The sequence below is a fragment of the Saccopteryx bilineata genome, chromosome 8 (assembly GCF_036850765.1).
Source record: "Saccopteryx bilineata isolate mSacBil1 chromosome 8, mSacBil1_pri_phased_curated, whole genome shotgun sequence".
NCBI classification, from domain to species: Eukaryota; Metazoa; Chordata; class Mammalia; order Chiroptera; family Emballonuridae; genus Saccopteryx; species Saccopteryx bilineata.
Genome location: NC_089497.1, coordinates 54,817,939 through 54,844,284, shown reverse-complemented (window position 1 = coordinate 54,844,284; position 26,346 = coordinate 54,817,939). Strand labels below are relative to the sequence as shown.

Below are 26,346 nucleotides of genomic sequence, written 5' to 3'. Positions count from 1 at the left end.
ATCAATTATTTTTAATTTTACATCCATTCTTTCACGAACTCTTGAACAGGCAACATAAAGTTGACTGTGTCCAAATGCAGGCTCAGGTAAAAAAATGCCAACACACTTAAGCGTTTGGCCCTGAGACTTATTGATGGTCATAGCAAAGGCAAGTTTTACAGGAAATTGTCTACGTCTCAATTGAAACGGCAACCCTGTTTGAGATGGAGCCAAATCAATTTTTGGAATGACATGTATTTCACCTTTAGAGGAGCCAGTCAAAGACTTAGCTATTATGACATTATTTTTCAATTGGAGAACCTCTAGTCTTGTACCATTGCAAAGACCCCTCTGGTGTTAAGATTTCTTAACAGCATAATAATTGCTCCAATCTTTAACCTCAATTTGTGAGATGGCATGCCAGAAGGCGGGACTATTTGAATGCCGTGGCAACTTCATCCCATTGGCTAGTACAGTTACGCAAGCAACCAATAAGCTATCGGCGACAAACAGACACTTAAGCCGCATATAATAAAGATGTTCAATGTACCTATGGAATTGAAGTGGCTCTCCCCAGAAATAGTTAATCCCTTAAAAAATAAAAAACATACTTAAATGTTTATCAGGAAATCATTCATTTCCAGTGTCTTTGCTGGTTAATGATCATTCAACCTTGATGTTGTCACTGTCCCTTGGATTTTCCTCATGCTTTGTAGAGTGGGGCAGAAGGATTTTCCAAGATTGTGACAGAGGAAATGAGCCCCCCAAGTGGGGAGACAATCAACTCAAAGCCTCAGACAATAGCAGGAGCAGGGGCTAGAACTGGGGTGGGGGGTTCTGAGCCAAGGGGCAGAGGCTGGTGAGGCAGATGGGCTCTGGTTTGGTGGGGGGATCCAAACTGGCTGGTTACCCTCTCTTCAGGTGCCTGAGTACACCTGAGAAATGCCACATCGGGTTGGCAGGTGAGGAGGGCGCAGCCCAGGGCACCGCTCCCCTCCCCCAAAGGCCCAGGGCTATAATCCTGCTCTCACAGGCAGTCCTAGAAGTATTCAAGCTGCTCAGAGGTGAGTGACTGGAGACTCGGAACTGGCTCCTCAAAGATATTTCAGAACTTTTGCCCAGAGCTGTTCACTCCTGGATGAAAAGGCCTATAGCCTCTTTCTTAGTGGGGTTGAGGACCCTTAGAGAGAGCTTGGTTTGCCAGGGGTCTTACATTTTAAGGGGGGGTGCGAGAAGGGGAGGTAGTGAGGCAGACTCCTGCATGTGCCCTGACTAGGATCCACTTGGCAACCCCGTCTGGTGCCGATGCTCCAATACTGAGCTATTTTTAGCCACTGAGACTGATGCTCTCAGACCAACTGAGCCATCCTCAGTGCCTGGAGCCACGCTCAAACTAATCAAGCCACTGGCTGCAGAAGGGGAAGAGGGAGAGAAGGGGGAGAGGGAGAGGGAGAGAAGCAGATGGTTGCTTCTCCTTTGTGCCCTGACGGAATCAAACCCAGGACACTCATACGCTGGGCTGATGCTCTAGTCACTGAGCCACCAGTCAGGGCCAGGTCTTGCACTTTATTTTGCTTGCCCAGACTCCTGCCGTACTTCCTATGCATTTTCTTTGGGTGTGAAAGACTGTACATGTACATTTATGCACTTAACATGGATTCGTGGACTATTTCCTAAATAATGGGTTCTGTGTTAAGTCTGAAAATAAAATACTCAGAGGGAAAATGTGAGGCCCTTGTCCCCATGGATTCCAGAAAGGGAAACAAGTAAAACATTTTTGGTTCATCTCTGAGCGTGATTGGCTAAGACTCTGCTGTGATGCTCTCTCCCCTGTTGAAAGCCTTCAGTGGCTCCCCATGTCCACACCCAGTGTCCAAACTCCTTAGTCGTGGCCCTGCACTGTCTGCCTCAGCCTGGGTGCCCAGCAGTTTCCTCTTTGTGCCCCCCACCTCCAGCCAAAGCTCACCATTCCCCAGCCTCTGTGCTTGTATTTTTCCCTGAGGTTGGTCTTTGCTGATACTCCTTACGAAATTCATTTGTCACCAGAACCCTCCAAGGACCTAAAACAGTACCTGGCATTTAAGTGGACAGTGGATGTTAGTTGACTAAACAAATGAACAAGTAAACAGATAACCACAATGCAAGCTGAATTGCCATAAGTGCCCCAAGAGACTTTTTTTTTAAATGTGAATGCAAGTCCTCTGTGTCGCCTCCTTCTCCATCCCCACCTCCTTTAATCTCCAAACACTGAGGGATTGGACAGTGTTCAATGTCAAGGCCTTTGGTGTTCACAATCGAGACACGTTTGAAATCCATTCCTTCTTCTCCCCTGCACTCCCTTGTCCAAAGTACCATTTCTGGCCTGGATTACTCATATCCTCCTAACTTCTTTCTCCACATTGCTACTAAAGTGATCGTTTCCTAAAGCATACATTTGTGCATTTGATTCCTCTGTCTGAAGCCTTCCAGTGGCTTCACACCGCATTCAGTTCCAGCTCCTTAGCTTGGTGCCCAAAGCCTTGGTGACCACCCCTGCTCGCGCGGCTGGCTGGCACCACACTTAGCAGGTGCTGCTGAGACGGCCCTTCCTTCCTAGCTCCCTTAAGGATGTGGACTGCTTAAGTTCAGGGTCACGTCTTATTCATTTTTGTATCTTCAGTGCCTGCCTTGAGTGCTCAGCCTATAGAAGACGCTCAATCAGTGCTGGTTCTATGTACCTGAGTTCGCCTGGCTGGGGATGGGGCAGTGCCATCTGCAGCAGGTCTTGAAGTACCAGGCTGAGAGGGTAAGAGAATGGTAATAACTACCCATTGGTGGGCACGTATGGACCGAACATTTACTGTGCATTCCCTTATCTCATCTTCACAACATTCTGAAGCAGATAGGACTGTCTTGGTTAGGTGGATAAAAAACTGAGGCACTTGGAACCCAGGCACGTTTGTTGCCCAGGTTTAAGCTTTAGTCCTTTCTGCCATACGCCTCCTGTCACAATGGTATGAGCAAAGCCACCCAGATGGCAAATCCAAGGCCTGTGTTGGGGACAGATAGCTGGGTGGGTGGCTGACAAGTTTGAAGCTGAACTCTGGGCATGGCTGGCCCTCTAGGAGTTTCCCATGCAACTTGTTTAGCTTTACTCCAGTCTTGGGAGCCAGGAGCCAGGAATTCTGCTAGGAGCTTTGAGGACTGGAGAACACAGGACTAAGAAGGCAGTGCTCCAAGAGGAGAGAGCTTGGGCTCCTTACTCAGTAAGCCTTCTCACCCCTGAAAAATGGCTCCAGTAACAGAATGTACCCTAGAAAATCATAAAGATTAAAAGAGATAATTCATGTAAAAATTTAGTATTGTGCTTGTCTAACAGGAAGCATTCAGTAAATGTTGGCTAATAATAAAACTAAGGTAGGGAGTATGTATTTGGTCCGTGATGTAATGCTATAAACGATCAGAAGTTTCAGTTGGTAAATAAATGCATGACTCAGCACAGCAAACTCAAGCAGAGCTATGGCAACAGTCCCAATCCAGAATGATTCCAGTGGCCAAAACCAGAGTGTGGGACATTGTCCAGGAGAGCTTGCTGTCGAGAAGGATGGCATACTTTCTAGACCTAGGGGACTTTAAGAGTGAGTGAGTGTGTGTGTGAGTGTGAGAGTGTGTGTGAGTGTGAGAGTGTGTGTGTGTGAGAGGGTGTGTGTGCGTGTGTGTGTGAGTGTGTGTGTGAGTGTGAGAGTGTGTGTGTGTGAGAGGGTGTGTGTGCGTGTGTGTGAGTGTGTGTGAGAGTGTGAATGTGAGTGTGTGTGAGTGTGTGTGTGAGAGTGTGTGTGTGTGAGTGTGAATATGAGTGTGTGTGAGAGTGTGTGTGAGTGAGAGTGTGCGTGTGTGTGAGAGTGTGAGAGTGAGTGTGCGTGTGTGTGAGAGTATGTGAGTGTGTGTGTGCGTGTTTGTGTTTGTGTGAGAGTGTGTGTGTGAGTGTGTGAGTGTGAATGTGTGTGTGAGTGTGAGTGTGTGTGAGTATGTGTGAGTGTGCATGTGTGTGTGAGTGTGAGAGTGAATGTGCATGAGAGTGTGAGTGTGTGTGAGTGTGTGAGTGTGAGTGTGTGTGAGAGTGTGAATGTGAGCGTGTGAGTGTGAGTGTGTTTGAGTGTGAGTGTGTGTGAGTGTGAGAGTGTGAGAGAGTGTGAGAGTGAGTGTGCATGTGAGTGTGCGTGTGAGTGTGTGTATGAGAGTGTGAGTGTGTGTGAGAGTGTGTGTGAGTGAGTGTGTGTGTGAGTGTGCATGTGTATGAGAGTGTGTGTGTGAGTGTGCGTGTGTGGTGTCTGTGTGTGCTGGAGGACTTCCTGACCTTGTAGCAGGGATGAATCTTGCTGCAGGAGCCCCTGTCCTTGGGCTCTTCACTGACGCATGGTGTGGTTTGGCGGTAGACTGGAACCTGGGAACCTGGGTTCTAAATTCTCACTGTGCCACTAGATGTGCTGGGTCCTTGGACAGGTTACTTGAGGGCTCCAGTCTGTTTTCACAACTGTGATATGGGATGAGGGTACCTGATTGTCAGGTTTTTATGCCATGTGCTGAAGGACCTGGCCCAGTGCCTGTCACATGGTGAGCCCTAAATACACTGCATGTTCAATAATTGGATGAAGCATATATTCCACTGACACCCAGTAGGGTAGGCTATTTGTGAACCTGGGGCTGGAGAGCTAAGGAGCAGCTGGCGCTAAGGGAGGTGAATGGGAGGCTAATGACCTTAGATTCCATGCTTGTCTCTGCCAGTCACTGGACAGAGAGGACTGTGACAGACATGGTGTGGCAAGAAAATTAAGCTGGCAGGAGAAAGCAGGTAGCCCGAGACAGGGGGAGATGGCAAGTTGACATGCTATGTGAGATCTGAAGTCCAGTAGGATCAAACGCTTTGAGCAGTGGTAATGGTGAGAAAAGTCAGCTCGGCTTATTTATTGAGTGCCTATTCTTGCCAAGATCTCTAGCTACTGCTGGAGATATTAAAATTGAAATCTCTTAATTACTATGGAATAAAGAATATCTCCAACTAATCTGAGGCTTTTGTCTTCCTTCTCCCAGGGTTGGATGGTCTTCAGAGAAAATTAAAGGGAAGCTATGTCATGCTATGGCATGAGAAAAAGTCACCACAAACTGCAGATTAGCTAGGATAAGTGACGCGTTGTATTCTTTCTTCCTTGTCCAGTTTTCCTCCAAAGACTTGAGCTGCCGCAGAAGGAGGTCCATCAGGACTCTTTTCTAGGAAGCTGCGGGCTAACGTCGGGCTGAGCTAAGCTCGATGCAGACCCAGGAAGTGGGTTCCCCACGTGTGGGAAGGGGTGTGTCCAGATTGACTTCCAGGGTGTGACCCATCTCCAGCCCTGTACCCAGAAGTGCCTGGCCTCCTGCCCTCCCTTTCCTTCTCAGTCTTTTCCTCTTCTGTTCTCTCCCTGTCGTCTCCTAGGTTAGCTTGGCATGGTGAGAGTAGGAAAGAGAATCCGGGTAAGTTGTGGGCGCTGGTGTGTAGGAAAGTAGCACAGGCAAGAGAGGCAGATAGAAATGAACATGTCTAAAGACACAGGGCCTTAGAGCTCCTCTGGCCCAGTCCCCTTGCTCAGCACGTCAAGAAACAAGCCCAACTTATTAATAAGTTGCCCAAAGACATATGCAAGCATGGGCAGAGCCCATGACTGAACTAGGGCCATGGCCCATGATCCCATAATACAGCTCTGGGTTGGTCTTAAAACATTGGTGTCAGGCTTCATTGCAAAAGCTTTGCTTTTATTTTCTGCATCCTCATTAGCCAGTGTACAGCTAAGAATTAACTTGTTTTTGTTCTGGATTGTTCAGGTCTATTTTAGCATCTTTTTTTTTTTTTCTTTTATTCATTTTTAGAGAGGAGAGAGAGAGACAGAGAGGGAGAGAGAGGAGAGAGAGAGAAGGGGGGAGGAGCTGGAAGCATCAACTCCCATATGTGCCTTGACCGAGCAAGCCCAGGGTTTCAAACCGGCGACCTCAGCATTTCCAGGTCGATGCTTTATCCACTGCGCCACCACAGGTCAGGCTTATTTTAGCATCTTTTAAAAGCCAATATGCAAAGTGATACTTAACAGCCACATGCGACACAATAGTATATTGCTTATTAGTATGTAGAGAAGTGAATGCACCTGAGGAGAAAAGAAAAAGAAACTTAAGACTTGATTTTTCTTTTCTTTTTTCTTTTTTTTAGCATGCATGTACGCGTCCAAGAAAGAAAGAGAGACAAACAGAAAGGAAGAGAGATGAGAAGCATCAACTCATAGCTGTGGCTCCTTAGTTCATTGATTGCTTTTGCATATGTGCATTGACTGGAGGACTTCAGCCGAGCGAGTGACCCCTTGCTCAAGCCAGTGACCTTGGGCTCAAGCCAGTGACCTTGGGCTTCAAGCCAGTGACCTTTGGGGTCAAGTCAGCAATCATGGAGTCATGTCTATGATCCCATGCTCAAGCTGGTGAGCCCATGCTCAAGCTAGATGGCCCTCATTCAGGCTGGCGACCTCAGGGTTTCAAACCTGGGTCCTCAGCATCCCAGGTTGATGCTCTATCCACTGTGCCACTGCCTGGTTAGGTAACACAAGACTATCTTGTTAGCCCTTCCTTTTTTTTTCTAGGTGAGAAGAGGGGAGATACTGAGGCAGACTCTTGCATGCAACCTGACTGAGATCCATCTGGCAACCCTATCTGGGGCCAGTGCTCAAGTACCAAGCTATTTTCAGCACCTGAGGCTTTTTTACTCTAATGGAGCTATTTTCAGTGCCTGGGGCCATGCTTGAACCAATTGAGCCACTGGCTGTGGAAGGAGAAGAGAGAAAGAAAAGGGTGAGGGAGGTGGAGAAAAGCAGATGGTTGTTTTTTTGTGTGTACCCTGACTGAGAATTGAACCTGGGATGTCCATACACCAGGGCGATGCTCTATCCACTGAGCCACTGTCCAGGGCCACTGCTCCATTTACAGAGAAAGAAAACGAGGCCCAGAATGGTTGGATGGAAGAGAAGGGCTCACATCTAGGGTTTCTGGAGCCATGATTCCTCTTACCCTCCCAGTTTTTGTTGTGCTTGAAACTTATATGATTTTGGGGGATTGTCTTTAGTAAAAATGTTACAAAGTACAAATACAAAATTACATATAATATTTGGAAGGGACCCAATGGAAGTGAAAGGTCTTGAAGCTTAAGCTATTAGTTTCACTGTAGAAACCACCAATGGCAACTTTGGGAGGTGGTAGAAGAAAAGAGGGTATGGCCCTGGAATCTGGGAGTGAAGAGAGGACAGAAGTTGTTCTCAGGGTTCAGTTGAATCTGAGGTTTTCAAGCGGGTGCTGTCACCCTTATCCACTCTTTCTTCTTGGTCTTCCCCTTTCCGTTGTGCAGCCCTGTTTGTTACTGAGCCTCGGAGGTCAGCCCTGAAAATGACCCTTGGGCCAAAAATGCTGCATGTTTGTAAAAAGTGGAATGGAGTTGCTTTGTGGATGGAGGTGATTCTCTATTAGAATGAATTAGGTGGGATCCAGTCTCATTTGTACTCATAGGATCTTCACATAGGAGGTGACTGAGTGACCATTGGAAGCATTTCCTACTTACATGTCCCGAGAGAAGGGAGTGCCAGGGCACACTGGCCCAGAGGGTTCTTGTCGGGGGCTGAGCAGGAGTGAGGCGGAAGCCTGGGCTGGGCTCGCTGGGCTTTCTGTGGGGAGCCAGGGCAGGGCAGCTTAGGGTTGGCTAGTTTGAATAGTTCGGTAGGCTTTGGGCTAAAGGGGTGGTTTCTAGTTGCCTAGGATGTGGCCCTGAGAGGGCGGGGTAAATATTGCCTTGGTCTGTGAGAGTTACATAAAGGGGGTGGTTTGGAGAATAGATTTAGAATTGGTTGGCTTGCATATGAAAGGCATGCTCTTGGTCAGCTCTTTGCTATCTCTAAGAATTGATTAGCCCTGAGAGGGTCAATCTCCTTGGCCAGCAAAATTTTAAAGATGTTACAATATCATTATAAAAAAATAAAATAAAACATGATTTATGCATTCAACCTAGCTGTGAATGAATGGATTAGGTGACATTGAAACTTCTTATTGCCCTAGGGGACATTTCATTCATAGCCAGATATAAATAAATAAATAAATAAATAAATAAATAAATAGGAGAATCTTAATGACTCTGAAGTACTATTATTGTAATTTGAGTAAGGTGCCACTAGGTGGTGCTTAGACTCTGGTAGGTCCTGACTTAATACCCTGGCTTTCTGTAGGGATTGTATGACTGAGTTTTAATTTATTTTTTCATTCATTTTATACTTTCCCTGACCAAAATATATCTCTTCAGGGTAACAGTTTAAATACTAGCAATTTTATATGCATGGAACAATGTCAAATAATTATAGTAAGTTTTAAAGAAATATACATTCCTGAATACAATGCAATTTAATGGCTCTTTTTGCTCTTTTCTTTTTTAAAATTATTATTAATTTTAATGGGGTGACATTGATAAATCAGGATACATATGTTCAGAGAAAATATCTCCAGGTTATTTTGACATTTGATTATATTGCATACCCATCACTCAAAGTCAAATTGTCTTCCATCCCCTTCTATCTGGTTTTCTTTGTGCCCCTCTCCCCCTTTTCCTCCCCGCCGCCCTGTAACCACCACCCTCTTGTCCATGTCTCTGAGTCTCATTTTTATGTCCCACTTATGTATGAAATCATATAGTTCTTAGTTTTTTCTGATTTACTTATTTGACTCCGTATAATGTTATCAAGGCCCATCCATACTATTGTAAATGATCCAATGTCATCATTTCTTATGGCTGAGTAGTATTCCATAGTATATATGTACCAAAGCTTTTTAATCCACTCATCCACTGACAGACACTTGGGCTGTTTCCAGATCTTCGTTATTGTGAACAGTGCTGCCATAAACATGGGGGTGCATTTCTTCTTTTCAAACAGTGCTATGATGTTCTTGGGGTATCTTCCTAAAAGTGGTATAGCTGGGTCAAAAGGCAGTTCGATTTTTAATTTTTTGAGGAATCTCCATACTGTTTTCCACAGTGGCTGCACAAGTCTGCATTTCCACCAGCAGTGCAGGAGGGTTCCCTTTTCTCCACCTCCTCGCCAGCACTTATTCTGTGTTGTTTTGTGGATGAATGCCATTCTGACTGGCGTGAGGTGATATCTCATTGTGGTTTTAATTTGCATTTCTCTAATGATTCGTGATGTTGAGCATTTTTTCATATGCCTATTGGCCATCTGTATGTTCTCTTTGGAGAAGTGTCTATTCATGTCTTTTGCCCATTTTTGATTGGATTGTTTGTCTTCCTGGTGTTGAGTTTTTCAAGTTCTTTATAAATTTTGGTTATTAACCCCTTATCAGATGTATTGTCGAATATGTTCTCCCATTGTGTAGTTTGTCTTTTTATTCTATTCTTATTGTCTTTAGCTGTGCAAAAGCTTTTTTAGTTTGATATAGTTCCATTTGTTTATCCTGTCTTTTATTTCACTTGCCTGTGGAGTTAAATCAGCAAATATATTGCTGTGAGAGATGTTGGAGAGCTTACTGCCTATGTTTTCTTCTAAGATGCTTATGGTTTCATGGCTTAAATTTAAGCCTTTTATCCATTTTGAGTTTATTTTTGTGAATGGTGTAAGTTCGTGGTCTAGTTTCAATTTTTTGCAGGTAGATGTCCAAATTTCCCAACACCATTTGTATGCTCTTACCTCCTTTGTCAAATATCAGTTGTCCATAAAGGTGTGGGTTTATTTCTGGGTTCTCTGTTCTGTTCCATTGATCTATATTCCTGTTCTTATGCCAGTACCAGGATGTTTTGAGTACAATGGCCTTGTAGTATAACGATATCAGGAAGTGTGATACCACCTACTTTATTCTTCTTTTTCAAGATTGCTGAGGCTATTCTTGTTCTTTTTTGGTTCCATATAAATTTTTGGAATATGTGTTCTATATCTTTGAAGTATGTCATTGGTATTTTAATTGGTATTGCATTAAATTTATAAATTGCTTTGGGTAATATAGACATTTTAATGATGTTTATTCTTCCTAACCATGAGCATGGTATATGCTTCCACTTGTTTGTATCTTCCTTGATTTCTTTTATCAATGTTTTATAATTTTCCAAGTACAAGTCTTTAACCTCTTGGTTAAATTTACTCCTAGGTACTTTATTTTTTGGTTGCAATGGTAAAGGGAATTGTTTCCTTAATTTCTCTCTCTGGCAGTTCATTGTTGGTGTATAAAAATGCCTCTAATTTCTGAGTATTAATTTTATATCCTGCCACTTTGCTGAATTCATTTATCAAGTCTAGTAGTTTTTTGACTGAGACTTTAGGGTTTTCTATATACAATATCATATCACCTGCAAATAATGATAGTTTTACTTCTTCTTTTCCAATTTGGATGCCTTTTATTTCTTGTCTGATTGCTGTGGCTAGGACTTCCAGAAGTATGTTGAATAAGAGTGGTGAAAGGGGGCACCCCTGCCTTGTTCCTGATCTTAAGAGGATTGCTTATAATTTTTTCCCATTGAATATGATGTTGGCTGTGGGTTTGTCATAGATGGCCTTTATCATGTTGAGGTATATTCCCTGTATTCCCACTTTGCTGAGAGTTTTGATCATGAACGGGTGCTGGATTTTATCAAATGCTTTTTCTGCATCTATTGAAATTATCATGTGTTTTTTCTCCTTCCTTTTGTTTATGTGATGAATCACATTGATTGATTTGTGAATATTGTACCAGCCTTGCCTCCCCAGAATAAATTCCACTTGATTATGATTTTTTTCATATATTGCTGGATCAGTTTGCTAATATTTTGTTGAGGATTTTAGCATCTATATTCATCAGGGATATTGGCCTATAATTTTCTTTCTTTGTGTTGTCTTTGCCTGGTTTTGGAATCAGAATTATGCTCGCCTCATAAAAGGAGCTTGGAAGTTTTCCTTCCTCTTGAATTTTTTGAAATAGTTTGAGAAGGATAGGAGTTAGTTCTTCTTTGTATATTTGGTAGAATTCACCTGTGAAGCCATCCGGCCCAGGACTTTCCTTTGTTGGGAGTTTTTGATAAGTGTTTTGATCTCGTTTGTTATAATCAGTCTGTTTAGGTTTTCTGATTCTTCCAGATTAATTTTTGGAAGATTATATGTTTCAAGGAATTTGTCTATTTCATCTAGGTTGTCTAGTTTTTTGCATACAGTTCTTCACAGTATTTTCTTACAATATTTTGTATTTCTGTTGTGTCAGTTGTTATTTCTCCACTGTAATTTCTAATTTTATTTATTTGAGTCCTCTCTCTTTTTTTCTTGGTGAGTCTGGTTAAAGGTTCATCGATCTTGTTTACCTTTTCCAAGAACCAGCTCCTGGTTTCATTGATCCTCTATATTGTTTCTTTAGCCTTGATGTCATTTATTTCCACTCTGATCTTTATTATTTCCTTCTTTCTACTACCTCTGGACTTTACTTGCTATTCTTCTTCTAGTTCTTTTAGATGCAGGGTCAAGTTGTTTATTTGAGCTTTTTCTAGCTTCTTAAGGTATGCCTGTAATGCTATGAACTTCCCTCTCAGGACTGCTTTTGCTGTGTCCCATAAATTTTGAGTTGATATATGCTCATTATCATTCATTTCTAGGATTTTTTTTTTTTTCTTTTCATTTTTCTGAAGCTGGAAACAGGGAGAGACAGTCAGACAGACTCCCGCATGCACCCGACCGGGATCCACCTGGCACGCCCACCAGGGGCGATGCTCTGCCCACCAGGGGGCGATGCTCTGCCCATCCTGGGCGTCGCCATGTTGCGACCAGAGCCACTCTAGCGCCTGAGGCAGAGGTCACAGAGCCATCCCCAGCGCCCGGGCCATCTCTGCTCCAATGGAGCCTTGGCTGCGGGAGGGGAAGAGAGAGACAGAGAGGAAAGCGCGGCAGAGGGGTGGAGAAGCAAATGGGTGCTTCTCCTGTGTGCCCTGGCCGGGAATCGAACCCGGGTCCTCTGCACGCTAGGCCGACGCTCTACCGCTGAGCCAACCGGCCAGGGCTCTAGGATTTTTTTTATTTCTTCTTTGATCTCATTCTTAACCCATTTGTTATTTAATAACATGCTATTTAGTTTCCAAGTGTTTGAGTTTTCTTCAGTTTTTCTGTTGTGGTTGATTTCTAGTTTCATGCCATTGTGATCAGAGAAAGTGCTCGATATGATTTCAATCTTCTTAAATTTGTTGAGACTGCTTTTGTGTCCTAACATGTGGTCTATCCTAGAGAATGTACCATGAGCACTTGAAAAGAATGTATATTCTGCTGCTTTAGGGTGAAAGGTTCTGAAGATATCTGTTAAATCAAGTTGATCTAGTGTGTCCTTTAAGTCTGCTGTTTCTTTGTTAATTTTCTTTCTTGAAGATCTATCTAGTGATGTTAATGGGGTATTGAAATCCCCTACTATTATCGTATTGCTGTTGATCTTGCCCTTTATATCCATCAAAGTCTGCTTTATATATTTAGGTGCTCCTATATTAGGTATGTAGATATTTATAATGGTTATATCTTCCTGTTGGATTGCTCCCTTTATCATTATGTAGTGACCTTCTTTTTTTTTTTTTTTTTTTTTCTGTATTTTTCTGAAGCCGGAAACAGGGAGAGACAGTCAGACAGACTCCTGCATGCGCCCGACCGGGTTCCACCCGGTACGCCCACCAGGGGGCGATGCTCTGCCCCTGCAGGGCGTCACTCTGTTGCGACCAGAGCCACTCTAGTGCCTGGGGCAGAGGCCAAGGAGCCATCCCCAGAGCCCGGGCCATCTTTGCTCCAGTGGAGCCTTGGCTGCAGGAGGGGAAGAGAGAGACAGAGAGGAAGGAGAGGGGGAGGGGTGGAGAAGCAGATGGGCACTTCTCCTGTGTGCCCTGGCCGGGAATCGAACCCGAGGCTTCTGCACGCCAGGCCGACGCTCTACCACTGAGCCATTCGGCCAGGGCCTATAGTGACCTTCTTTATCTCTTACTATAGCCTTTGTTTTAAAGTCCATTTTGTCTGATATAAGTATTGCTACCCCAGCTTCTTTTTATTTCCATTTGCATGAAATATTTCTTTCCATTCATTTACCTTCAGTCTATGTGCATCTTTTGTTTTAACGTGTGTCTCTTGTAGACAGCATATGTATGAATCCTGTTTCCTTAACCACGCAGCTACCCTATGTCTTTTGATCAGATCATTTAATCCATTTACATTTAAGTTCATTATTGATATGTAGTTGTTTATTGCCATTTTATTCTTTAAAGCTGTATTCCTCTTTTGCTATATTCTTTTCCCCCTTTGATCTGTTTACAACAGGCCCCTTAGCATTTCTTGCAGCCTTGGTTTGGTTGTAGTGAATTGTTTGAGTTATTTTTTTGTCTGAAAAGCTTTTTATTTCTCCTTCAATTTTAAATGATAGCCTTGCTGGATAAAGTACTCTTGGTTGTAAGCTCTTGTTCTGCATTACTTTGAATATTTCTTGCCATTCCCTTCTGGCCTCAAGTGTTTCTGTTGAAAAGTCGGAAGTCATCCTTATGGGGGCTCCTTTGTAGGTGATAGTCTTTTTTTCACTAGCAGCTTTTAATATTTTCTCTTTATCACTTAGCTTTGGTATTTTAATTACGATATGTCTTGGTGTAGATTTCTTTGGGTTTCTCTTTAATGGAGTTCTCTGTGCTTCTTGAACTTGTGAGACTTTTTCCTGCATTAATTTAGGAAAGTTTTCAGCTCTGATATGATTGAACAAAGTCTCTATCCCTTGTTCTTTCTCTTCATCTTCAGGAACCCCTATTATGCGGATGTTATTTCTCTTCATGTTGTCATAGAGCTTAGAGTTTCCTCAGACTTTTTGAGTCTCTTTTCTTTTTTCTGCTCTGCTTCTGTGCCTTCATTTATCTTGTCCTCTAACTCGCTGACTCGATCCTCAGGCTCACGTATGGGGCCGCAAGCCTCGGTTCCGCTGGCAGGCGAGACTGCGTGCCCAGGGGCCCTTGCTCAGTGGCATGTCTTTGCCCCTTCTGGGGCTCCCGCAGGCAGGATTGCAGGCTGGCTCATAGCTGGGCCTGACCACTATTGTGTGTCTCCTCTGCCCCCGCCGGGCAAGACTGAGCTCATATCTCAGCCTCAGTAGTGGACGGTGGGCTTCTGCCCTTGCCAGAACCACGCTTGCGTCTCCCGTCGCTTCCCACCCTCCAGCGAGCCCTCAGCAGTGTGAGTGGGGGTGCTGCAGCTCAGACCCTAACACTCACTACTGTTGTCCCGAAAGCTCCCTCCTTCTGAGTGACTCTGCTCTGAGTGCCGCGGGAGAGCTTGTTTGGCTGATGTCCTGCTTCCCTTTGCTGGTATTGATGTTTCCCGGGTGAGTGGTTGTGAGAGAGGTTTTCTGCACAGTCCCTTTAAGAAGAATCCTGGGTCTGAGAAAACTGTCTCTTTCTCACAAACAGTATCCTCTCTTGTTTTTAGCTAAATACTGTCCATATGCCTCTTCTAGGCTCTGGGGCTGCAGGCTGGGGCTTTGTTCCTGGGATTCAGGACCCTTCCCTCTCTGCTAAACTCACTTCCCACCACATGAGTCTCTCCCAGCTGCCGTTCCCCCGTGGAGCTGGGCAGCCCTCTCCGCGTTTCTGCTTTTCCTACCAGTCTCAGTGTGGCCTCTTCAGTGTTCCTTGGTTGAAGAGTCCTCTTAGTTTAGTTCAAAGTTGGTTTTTCCAGATGATGGTTCTTAAAATTAAGTTGTGATCCACTTTGGTTCTGGGAGGTGGAAGTTGGTACATCCACCTACTCCATCGCCATCTTGCCACTCTCTTTTTGCTCTTTTCATTATCAAGTATAATATAATCTGATTATTTAGATTGTTTTTTCCTTTTGCACTTTAAAACCTGAATCAAAAGACTGGTGGTTGTCTCTCTCTCTCTCTCTATCTGTCTCTCTTGCTAAAAAAAAGGAAAAAAAAAGAAAAAAAAGCCTGACAGGTGGTGGTGCAGTGGATAGAACAGTCGTCTTGGGACGCTGAGGTCCCAGGTTTAAGACACATGGTCACCAGCTTGAGCACAGGCTTGCCAACTTGAGCGTGGGGTCACCAGCTTGAGTGTGTGATCATCGACATGATCCCATGGCCAACAGCTTGAGCCTAGTGGTCACTGGCTTGAAGCCCAAGGTCACTGGCTTGAGCAAGGGTCACTGGCTCAGCTGGAGGCTCCCTCCCACTCCATCATAGCACATATGAGAAGCAATTAATGAATTATTAAAATGACACAATTACCAGTTGATGCTTCTCATCTCTCTCCCTTCCTGTCTGTCTGTCCCTCTCTCTTTCTCTCACTAAAAAAAAAAAAAAAAAAAAGAGTTGTGGCATAATTTAGAATAAGTTGAAGTGAAAAGTCTTGAGCAATAGCTTCGGGCTTTGATGCGTCTCTAACAGGATGGTGCTTGGCAGTCACCAGGTCCCAAGGAGAAAGGTCCTATTTACATTTCCTTTGTTTCTGTTTTGGTGTTTGAGTGTTTGCTTCTTCACATGAGCAGGCGTAAAGGAAGTGCAAAGATAGTGGAGTAAAAGCCACTGGTGTATGGAAAAAGTCTACAGCGTTCTTTTTCTAATCTGCAGATAGCTGGTAAGTCACACTCACACTTGCTGTCAGCAGTTAGAGGATTTAGGAGCTGACTGATGAACTTGAGGCTCTGGTGGCCTAGCAACCCTCACTATGCCAAAAATAATTCTGTCTGATCCAGATAAATTTGCTCTAACCTGAATCCCAGTGTTCATAGAATTTAACTTAAAACAGAAAGCCATGGCTCATTTTGAGTAACTTTTTTTATTTTAGGCAATTATCAGTAAAGAACGACGCAAAAGCCAAAACGAATTCTAAGTTTAAAAAAAAAATGGGTACAAGAAATTTTAAGGACAGACATTAATTTTGCAAAAGGCTTCACTATCTTTAAGTATCTTATTTATCTAATACACTTAAAATGTGATTTAAATCACATTTTTCGTGAATTCATCCACTGCTCCAATGAAGTTGAGTTATGAACAGATAGATTACTAACTCTGGGTCAGCATTCTACTTTTAAAATGTTTCTAATAATGTGATAATTTAAATATATTCTTTTTTTTTAATTTTTTTATTCATTTTTTTTTTTTTTTTTTTTTTTAGAGAGGAGAGGGAGAGACAGAGAGGAGAGACAGAGAGAGAGAGGTGAGGGAGGAGCAGGAAGCATCAACTCCCATATGTGCCTTGACCAGGCAAGCCCAGGGTTTCGAACCGGCGACCTCAGCATTTCTAGGTCGACGCTTTATCCACTGCGCCACCACAGGTCAGGCTACATATATTCTTTAAATAAAGATAAGGTAGTGTTTTTAATTTGGAAGTACATGCATGCAGTAAACAAAAATTCAAACACTAGAGAATGATATTAAACCAAAAGCTTTCTTTCCTCCTCCTCCCCCTCGCTCCCTGGAGACACCACTGCTAATGGTTTCCGCTTTTTGTTTTCATTTGTGGTTATCTTTATAACTTTAAATACTATACCTCAATTTCTTGACCAAATTACTGATTTGTTATCAGTTTACTTATTGCTTCCTGATAAGAAGAAAGAGAATATTGGCACATTTCCTCTTTCTTCCATTTTTTTCTCCCCTCATTTCTAATTTTTTTGTTGGTTGGGTTATTATTTTTACATTGTCAAGGTTTATAAAATTTATATTCTTGTCTGTATTTATAATGAACATTTCCATGTTGGTTATAAAATTTTTGATTCTATAAATCATTTATGTGTGTAAATGAATAACCAGGTGACATTGCACTCATGGAAAAGAAAACATAAGCTTAGTCATTAAAGCTTTGCTGCCTCTGAGCAACAGGGTCTCAATGTCTTTCAAGTTTCCTTTCATTCTTCTAGTTCTCGTGCAGCGACTGCTGTTTCTTATGTCCCATGTCATCTTTTTTTTGGTGTTTCTGTTATCTTTTGGGTGACAGTAATTTTTTTCATATATGGATCGGTGGAAGTAAATTACTTCTTCCTTTTTTAACTACAGAAGAGTGGGAGGCCAGTTTTTCCCCCCTGTACTTCAAAAACAATATTTTGCAAGATTGAATGCAGAAGTAAATATGAGAATCCAGTTGTCTTCCATCAGGGTAGACATTAAAAATATTTTCAAAATATATAATAAGGCTATTGTTTTCATTAAATGTTTTTGTTTTGGAAAGTAGTTATTTTTCATGTAAATATATCATTTGTTTTAACAGATAATAGGGCTTATTGTTGTTTTGTTTAAATGATTAATATATATTTTAAAATATCCCCCTTCAAATTTCTAAGATGGTAAATATTGATAGGTATAACACACATAAACAGAAGCTCTTTGGGGCCCTCAATAATTTTTTTTTTCTTCCATTTTTCTGAAGCTGGAAACAGGTAGAGACAGTCAGACAGACTCCCGCATGCGCCCGACCGGGATCCACCCGGCACGCCCACCATGGGGCGACGCTCTGCCCATCCTGGGCGTCGCCATGTTGCGACCAGAGCCACTCCAGCGCCTGAGGCAGAGGCCACAGAGCCATCCCCAGCGCCCGGGCCATCTTTGCTCCAATGGAGCCTCGGCTGCGGGAGGGGAAGAGAGAGACAGAGAGGAAGGTGCAGCGGAGGGGTGGAGAAGCAAATGGGCGCTTCTCCTGTGTGCCCTGGCCGGGAATCGAACGCGGGTCCTCCGCACGCCAGGCTGACGCTCCACCGCTGAGCCAACCGGCCAGGGCCCTCAATAATTTTTAAGAATGTAAAGGGACCTTGAGCTTAACCAGGCAATGGCACAGTGGATAGAGCATTGGTCTGTGACGTGGAGGACCCAGGTTCGAAACCCCAAGGTTGCTGGCTTGAGCACGGGCTCGCCAGCTCAAGCACGGGGGTCGCTGGCTTGAGTGTAAATAGAGATGACCCCATGGTCGCTGGCTTGAGCCCAAGGTCACTGGCTTGAAACCCAAGGTTGCTGGCTTGAAGCCCAAGTTTGCTGACCTGAGCCCAAGGTCACTGGCTTGAGCAGGGGGTTACTCGCTCTGCTGGAACTGCCCACCCCAGTCAAGGCACATATGAGAAAGCAACCAATGAAGAATTAATGCTTCTCACCTCTCTTCCTTCCTGTCTGTCTGTCCCTGTCTTGGCCTCTGTGTGTGTGTGTCTCTCTGTCTCTGTCTCACTAAATAAATGCGGGTGGGGCTTGAGACCAAAAAGTTCGAGAATGGCTGCTCTAGGGATTAACTATACATTTTATTTTATTATTTTTGTATGAGCGAGCGAGAGAGAGACAGACAGATAGGAAGGGAGAGAGATGAGAAGCATCAACTCAACTCATAGTTGTGTCACTTTAGTTGTTCATTAATTGCTTCTTATACATGCCTTAATCCTGGGGGCTTCAGACAAGCCTGTGACCCCTTGCTCAAGCCAGTGACCTTGGGCTTCAAACCAGCAAACATGGGGCCATGTCTATGATCCCAAGCTCAAGCTGGCAAATCTGCGCTCTAGTTGGTGAGCCAGTGCTCAAGCCAGATGAGCCCGTGTTTGGGGTTTTGAACCTAGGACCTCAGCATTGCAGGTTGACACTCTTATCCATTGAGCCACCACCCGTCAGGCTAAATAATGTTTTACATTTTTAACAGTTTATTTAGACTTACTATTTTACCACTTCAGTGTAAAATGTGGGAACTTGGCAAACATACAGGCCCTTTTGTCAACCCCCTTCTCCCCATATATTATGCTATCAGTGCCACATATGTATGATAACACCTTCAAAGTATCCTTATACCTGGTGATTGCACCTTGGCCAGGTCTGCTGCTGGGGCCACTGGCTCTGGCCTTGGAGTTTCTCAGGCGCCTTGGAAGACAGCTCTTCTCTCACCCGCCCTGCGCTGCTCTCTCTTTTGCTGTTTTCGCCTCTTTGCAGGAATTTCTCCAAATATCTGATCTGCTGGTAGCACCTGTTTTTTCTTTTTTTCTGGTTATAATTATAGTTTCATATTTTATAAAACCTCACATATTTTGTATCATTTTCATGGTAATTTGGAAGTTCGGAAAATTCTAGGTGTGTTTGTTGGTTAAGTGGACAGAGAAAAGGAATATAAACACACACATCATATTTATCTAGCTTTATATCTTCTCTATATTTTTAAAACATAAATTCAAAGTGATATCTCCGATTCCAATTCAGCACACAGGGTTTATTTAGTCTTCTATTCTTTCTCTTTCCTTAGTTGTAACTCCTTTCTCCAACAGTGAGAAAATACAGGGGCAAAAGTAGGTTTACAGTTGTGAACCCACGAAACAGTTTATTCTAGTGTTATTATTTCTTAATTATTGTATTATTTTCCATATGGACAACTAGAAACCTACTTTGCTCACCTTGTATTTTCTGATTTGCTCAATTCTATAGTTTGTAGAATATAGGTTCCGAATTGGTAACTCTTACACCTGCAAAAAAAGGAAAAAGAACCCACAAAAATTCTATGCAGAATTTATATTAGTTTGTAGTTACTAGTTACTTTTGTTTTCAGGCTGAGAGCATATAGTCAAAGTCCTATGTTCAAAAGTTATTCTGGTCACTTCTTTTTTTACCGTCAGTGTGATTTATGTTATTCATTTGAACTTGTTAGGTTAATTTGTTTCTCTTTGTATTCTATTTTAATTTTTATCTTTTGTCCTGTTAATTTGATTTGATTTTAATTTTTAATTTTTTATGAAAACAAGACCCATACATATGCTACCTACAAGAGACTCGCTTCAGATTGAAAGATATACACGGACTTGTTTTGTCTTGAGTATGTAAAATATATTTTTAAAGATTTTTTAAAATTCATTTTAGAGAGAAGAGAGAGAGACAGAGAAGGGGGGAGGAGCAGGAAGCATCAACTCCCATATGTGCCTTGACCAGGCAAGCCCAGGGTTTCGAACTGGTGACCTCAGTGTTGCAGGTCGACGCTTTATCCCACTGTGCCACCACAGGTCAGGATGAGTATATAAAATATTAATGTGATTCCAAAAGTCAAAAATACTCATAGAATTCTTTTTTTTTTTTAATTTTTAAATCAGATCAGACGTTCTTTATTTTTTTCACACTTACCATGCCGTGACTTCCCAGGGAACGGGCGCCAGCAGCTCAGGCCCCGTTCCGTGGGGTCTCGCAAAGTGCTTCTCTGGCAGAGTGAGCAGGCTGACCTGACCCTTCGGTACCTTTCTCTTTGGCTTCCTTCTTTTTCTGATCATTTTCCATCACATGTTTCAGGAAGCTATGTAGGCTTTTAGAGTGCTTAACCCATTTATACCAGAGGTTGAAATTTTTGAAATTCAGTCCTTCAAAAATTTTCCAAAAATTCACATCACTTTTTGACAAGCTGCCAGCACGCCAGTATCTGCAGCAGTGACTGACTGTGCACCACGTGAGAACATGTGTCCTCAGGAGCAGACGTGTGAGAAAAATCAGACCTCGGTGATGACCTTGAGCCGTAGGATATAAATAACTCCCACATCACTACTGTTCCAGTAAAGGGATGTGAGGCATAAATGGGTCAATATATGCAATATATACATTAATTCTCTTGGCAAGAATCTTGCCCTTAACTTGCTTGTTCACAACAATGCCCACCATATGCTGGGTGACATTGTGGACTCTTTCAGTTTGCCATGGGGACGTTTGCGGAGCATTACTGTTTGAACAGTGCCTGCTCCCTAGATCCGCATGTATGTGGTTTTTCTAAAAGACTTAGAGGACATATAGGCTGGTGCCTCTCCTCTTTCCCTTTGTGTTAGTTATTTTGGTTAATTACTGGAAGATGGCGGTTCTGACAGAAAGGCCATAAAATTTTATTTATTTATTTATTTTTGAGTGTGATATATATAGAGAGAGGGACAGACAGACAGGATTAGAGGGAGATGATGGGAAGCATCAATTCTTTGTTACAGCACCTTAGTTGCTCATTGATTGCTTTCTCATATGTGCCTTGACCAGGGGTCTCCAGCTAAACCAGTGACCCCTTGCTCAAGCCAGCAACCTTGGGCTCAAGCCAGCGACCTTTGGGCTCAAGCCAGCGACCATGGGGTCATGTTGATGATCCCACGCTCAAGGCGGCAACCCTGTGCCTAAGCTAGTGAGCCCACGCTCAAACCAGAAGAGCCTGTGCTCAAGTGGGCAATCAGAAGGGTTTGGAACCTGGGTCCTCAGCGTCCCAGGCTAATGCTCTATCCACTGCACCACCGCCTGGTCAGGCAGGCCATAGGAATTCTTAAACAAATATACTATTGGCTGATCCTCTGAAGCCCCTGGAAGAATAAACCTTTTGCAGCTGAGTTTTAGCTGGTTTGCCTGTTATTGGGAGAGGGAGTTCGGGTCTGTGTTTCTCCTCCTGCTGTTAAGCCCAGGCCGACTCTCCAGTGACCATCTGTGTCCTGCAGGAAGGGCTCTGCTCTTCTGCCAAGGAGGCTGGGTGGGGGGTGGGCAGATCTTGTTCAGGTGGCCATGGCATTGCTGCTGCGGGACTTTGTCATTGGGGGATAGTATCAAATGTCCAGAGCACTGTGTCTTTGGGCTCTGAGTTCTGATGGGCAGAACTCAAGCAGGGATTTCCCATCAGCAACAGTTTTCATGGCGTCTGCGGGCTGTGCCGTCCTGGGGCTGTGTCGTCCTGGGGCTGTGCCGTCCTGGGGCTGTGCCGTCCTGGGGCTGTGTCGTCCTGGGGCTGTGTCGCTGTGTGACCAGGCTGTGCCGTCCTGGGGCTGTGTCGTCCTGGGGCTGTGTCGTCCTGGGGCTGTGTCGCTGTGTGACCAGGCTGTGCCGTCCTGGGGCTGTGTCATCCTGGGGCTGTGCCGTCCTGGGGCTGTGTCGCTGTGTGACCAGGCTGTGCCTCGGCAGATTCGCAGATTGGGACGAGGATTGGGATGAACCGGCATGAAAAACCACAGACCAACAACGCAGGCAGTCCTATACGGAGGTGCTGCTTTCGAGCTCGTTCTGTGGCAGGAGAGAGACCCACACTGCCGCGAGGTCTCCCATTCTTAGGAATGGCTGAGTCAATACTGACCAAGGGCGCCAGCCAGATGGGACTCTGGGGAAAGCAGACTCTGATCACTCCATATGGGTCCCCCACTCCTTCGCGTCAGAGCTGTGTCCGTTTCCAGCACCAGTGAGTGCAGGACAGTCACTGTGTGTCTGTTCCCAAACTCCTACCTCGGACAATCCAGAGAGGCTGGGACCGGGCAGAGGTCGGAGAGGCTGCCTTCGAGGCTGTGCTGTGCAGCAGGGACACCTCCAAGGTGGGGACACGGTGGCTGGGAAACAATAAATGCATCCTTCGTGAGAGCTCTTTCTCACTTCCCTCGCTCACACTTACAGTCGCCTGTTGTGCTTCATGCTTACAGAGAGCTTTCACAGGTACCACCTCATCTGTATAAAACCTCCCTGATGCAGGCATGTAGCTCTCTGCGTCTCATTCGGTGGCCATAGGTGGGCTCCGGCCCAGGGTCCCGTTCAGAGCCAGAGGACGGCGATGCGGTGCCCGCTCTGCCCACAGACCAGAGTGCAGCAGCTGCTCGGGGTATTCTCTGGTGTGTGACTAAGAATTAAATAATTAGCTTTCCGAAGGCGGACCGCTGGCTCATGTGTGTACACTCCAGGCAGGACCGGTCCCCACAGGCGTACTTGGGACGAAGGGGCAGGCCAAGTCTCGCCTTGACCCCCTCCTGACCTGAGAGGGCAGAAACAGGACTTCTCACCTGGTTCCTTTCCCTCCTGCCGCCCAGAGAGGGAGAAGGTGTCATCTCACATTTCGGATGTGTTCATTAAGTCCTGGCGGGTGGCCTGCAGGAGGTGGTGGTTGGAGACCAGAGGGAACTCTCAGGGATGGCCGCTGCAGAAATTTCTCTTACACAGCTCAGCTGGGCGTGAGCAGCTGTGTGGTTCCCTCTTCTGGGCACCTTTCAGGTGCAGTTCCCTCCACCCCCTTCCAGACACCCTGCTCAGGGTACAGATTCTGTACTTGCAGGAAAGAGACCTCTGCCTCTGAACTAACATACCCACCAGGCAGCTGTGGTGTTTCCAGTGTGGGTGCAGGGCCCTGGGCTCAGAGCGACCAGAGCCGGGCTTCTTGTCCTGGATGCTCGGGAAGGGATATCCTAGCATTGAGCAGTAAGGAGGTATGAGCATGGTCCAGGCTTCAAGTCGCTGTGCCCCTGGAACCTGCCACATTGTCCCTGTCAGGAAGGAGAGGACCCTGCAGCTGAGCGTGTCGTGCAATGCATTCTGAGGGCCTTCTTCCGCCTCACCCTCCTGTATCTCAGTCCCCACCTCTGCTTTCCCGGAGACGCCGCAGAGGGCACAGCGCACATCCCAGGCCCACCACCTGCCGTGTTGAAGGGACTCTTGTTGTTTGGATTGATGACTGGGGCCCAAATCCGAGGATAAGGAAAGTTATTAACAGTTGAGTTTGGACCTCTCCCCTAAGGCTTAACAAGACAGCCCAGAGCAGGCCTGACTCTCACCTGCTGTCACCCAGCTGTGCCCTCCCTCTTCCCGGGTGATGGAAAGTGCTCAATCGAGATGCACACGTAGGGTCTGGGAGCCATGGTCTTAGTGGGAGGGCATGTGTGAGATGAGGGGTTCCCCCTTTCCTGTAGAGAAGGGAGTTGGCTGTGAGGTCCCGTGTCGGGGCGAGAGGCTGACACTGTCCTCCCAGACCCATCTGCTTATGCAGCAGCCCCGGGATCTGCCCTCAGCCCCTGGGAACTGGAGGGAGCTGGCAGAGCACTGCAAGAGCGGGTTGTGGAGTAGTTAGTTGTGATATTGTGATCCCCCCCATTGATACGAGAGAGAGAAAGGGAGAGAGAGGAGAAGGGGGGAAGGGAGAGAGAGAGAGAAGCATCAACCCATTGTTCCACTTAGTTGTGCACCCATGATTGCTTCTCACGTGTCTGACCAGAGCTTGAACTGGCAACCCTGGGGTTAAGCCAGTGACCTCGGTGCTCTGGGATGATGCTCGGTCCACTGCACCACCAGCCAGGACCGTGATTTTTTTTTTTTTTTTTTTGACAGAGACAGAGAGAGAGACAGATAGGAACAGGAAGGAAGAGAGATGAGAAGCATCAAGTCTTCATTGTGGCACCTTAGTTGTTCATTGATTGCTGTCTCATATGTGCCTTCACCAGGGGGCTACAGCAGAGCAAGTGACCTCTTGCTCAAGCCGGTGACCTTGGGCTCAAGCCAGTGACCTTTGGGCTTGAGCCAGCGACCATGGGGTCATGTCTATTATCCCACGCTCAAGCTGTCAACCTCGGGGTTTTGAACCTGGGTCCTCTGCGTCCCAGTCCTACACTCTATCCACTGCACCATCGCTTGGTCAGGGATGATGGTGTGATTTTTTTTTTTTTTGTATTTTTCTGAAGCTGGAAACGGGGAGAGACAGTCAGACAGACTCCCGCATGCGCCTGACCGGGATCCACCCGGCACACCCACCAGGGGCGACACTCTGCCCACCAGGGGGCGACGCTCTGCCCCTCTGGGGCGTCGCTCTGCCACGACCAGAGCCACTCTAGCGCCTGGGGCAGAGGCCAAGGAGCCATCCCCAGCGCCCGGGCCATCTTTTGCTCCAATGGAGCCTTGGCTGCGGGAGGGGAAGAGAGAGACAGAGAGGAAGGAGGGGGCGGGGGTGGAGAAGCAAATAGGCGCTTCTCCTATGTGTCCTGGCTGGGAATCGAACCCGGGTGCCCTGCACGTCAGGCCGACGCTCTACCTCTGAGCCAACCGGCCAGGGCCAGATGGTGTGATTTTTAATAAAAACTATATATAGTGTATTTGGTTTTTATTCCCATTTTTGGCACAGAGCTCCTGAAAGCCTTGGAATTTTCTAAGCAATAAGAGTGACAAAGGTGTCTTGATATTCGTAACAAACCCCTTTCAGCCACAACTTGGTTGATGTTAATGAGGTGACTTTTGGAAAACAACTAAGGATGGAAGCTAGTTGCCAGGGGAACCAACCACCTGATCAGAGGGTTGGAACTTCTAGGGAAGGGGTGAAGGGCCACAGGTTGAATCAATCACCAATGGCCAGTGATTTAATCAACCATGTGTATGTAATGAAGCCTCCATAAAAACACAAAAGGAGAGGATTCGGAGAGCTTCCAGGCTGGTGAACGTGAGGAAATTTGTCGAGGGTGACGGCTCAGAGGGCACGGAAACGCCACACCCTTTCCCCATCCTTCGCCCTGTTCATCTCTTCCATCTGGCTGTTCTTGAGTTATATCCTTTAATTGTCAACTGGTGACCTAGTTAGTCAAATGTTTCTCTGAGTTCTGTAAGCTGCTCTAACAAATTAATTGAACCCAAGGAGAGGTCGTGGGAAACTCCAGTCACTACTAGCTGAGGGGCAGAAGCCCAGTTGACACCTTGGACTTGCAATTAGCATCTGAATGGGGGGGGAGACACAGTCTTGTAGGACTGGACCCTTAACCTGCCGCGTCTAACACTTTCTCTGTGAAGACTTATACTCTTTTGTCACTTCGTTAAAAAAGGTAGGCACACTCCCCTACATACCTGGAAAATAAGCTGTCACGGAGGAGTCATCAAAACCAGGTTCCACCAAATGTACTTTCCTTCTCAGGGTAAAGCTTCTCCCTCGTTCATCTGTGAAGTGCCTTTAAGGTTGATTTTAGTCTAATACAACCTAGGGAGTGAAAAGCTTTTCATATGACTTTAGATAAACAAACACAGACACCAAACAGCCTTCAGAGCGCAAATACAAAGTCTGGGATGAAAGAGGAATAAAGCTTCGAAAATCACAATGGGAGTGTTAGGGATAAGGCAGATGTATTCACAAGTTAGCCAATTCTAGGATATTATAAATTGAGACCTGGGAAATTGAAATTTAGGAGAGAAGAGGGCAAGTAACCTGTGGTAACCTGAACTGTTGCAGGCAAATTCCAGATTGTACTGCGTGGACCAGAGGATTCAGCCCCCACTGTGGGGGCTCCCCGCCCAGACTCTCCTTGCCTGTAATCAGGGCCCCTCTCCCTGCTGGCCTCCCAGGGGTGTTGTTAGGGTAAAGGAGCGAACTGATGTGGAAGCTGAAAGCACTCTCTAAATTATTACTCTCTGTGGCTGATAGTTGCTATTGCTATTACTGTTTCTAATAAATAATAGGCCTGTAACAAGCCACGGGTAGGAAGCTGAGCACGAGCAGAGACAGGAAGTGGGCCATGTCCTGCATTGTGAGATTAGGATCCTGGGAAACAAACTTATACTGACCGCATAGTTCCCTCGGTACCATTTGTTCAAGGACAAGCCTAGGTTGGCAGGGGCCTAGCTTTGAGTCATGGT

General features: G+C 45.3%; 1 protein-coding gene across 5 annotated transcripts in view; it reads left to right on the top strand.

Moving 5' to 3' along the window:
• The window catches only part of SLC12A8 (solute carrier family 12 member 8), a 174,108-nt gene that overhangs the window by 2,162 nt on the left and 145,600 nt on the right, over positions 1 to 26,346 (top strand). The window contains exon 3 of one of the 5 annotated variants that reach the window (XM_066241460.1): positions 2,639 to 2,764. The exons of the other annotated variants lie outside the window; for them this stretch is intronic. Within the exon in view, the coding sequence (XP_066097557.1) occupies positions 2,717 to 2,764 (48 nt within the window). The 5' untranslated portion in view covers positions 2,639 to 2,716. The remainder of the gene's footprint in view (positions 1 to 2,638; positions 2,765 to 26,346) is intronic. 5 annotated transcript variants of the gene reach the window in all.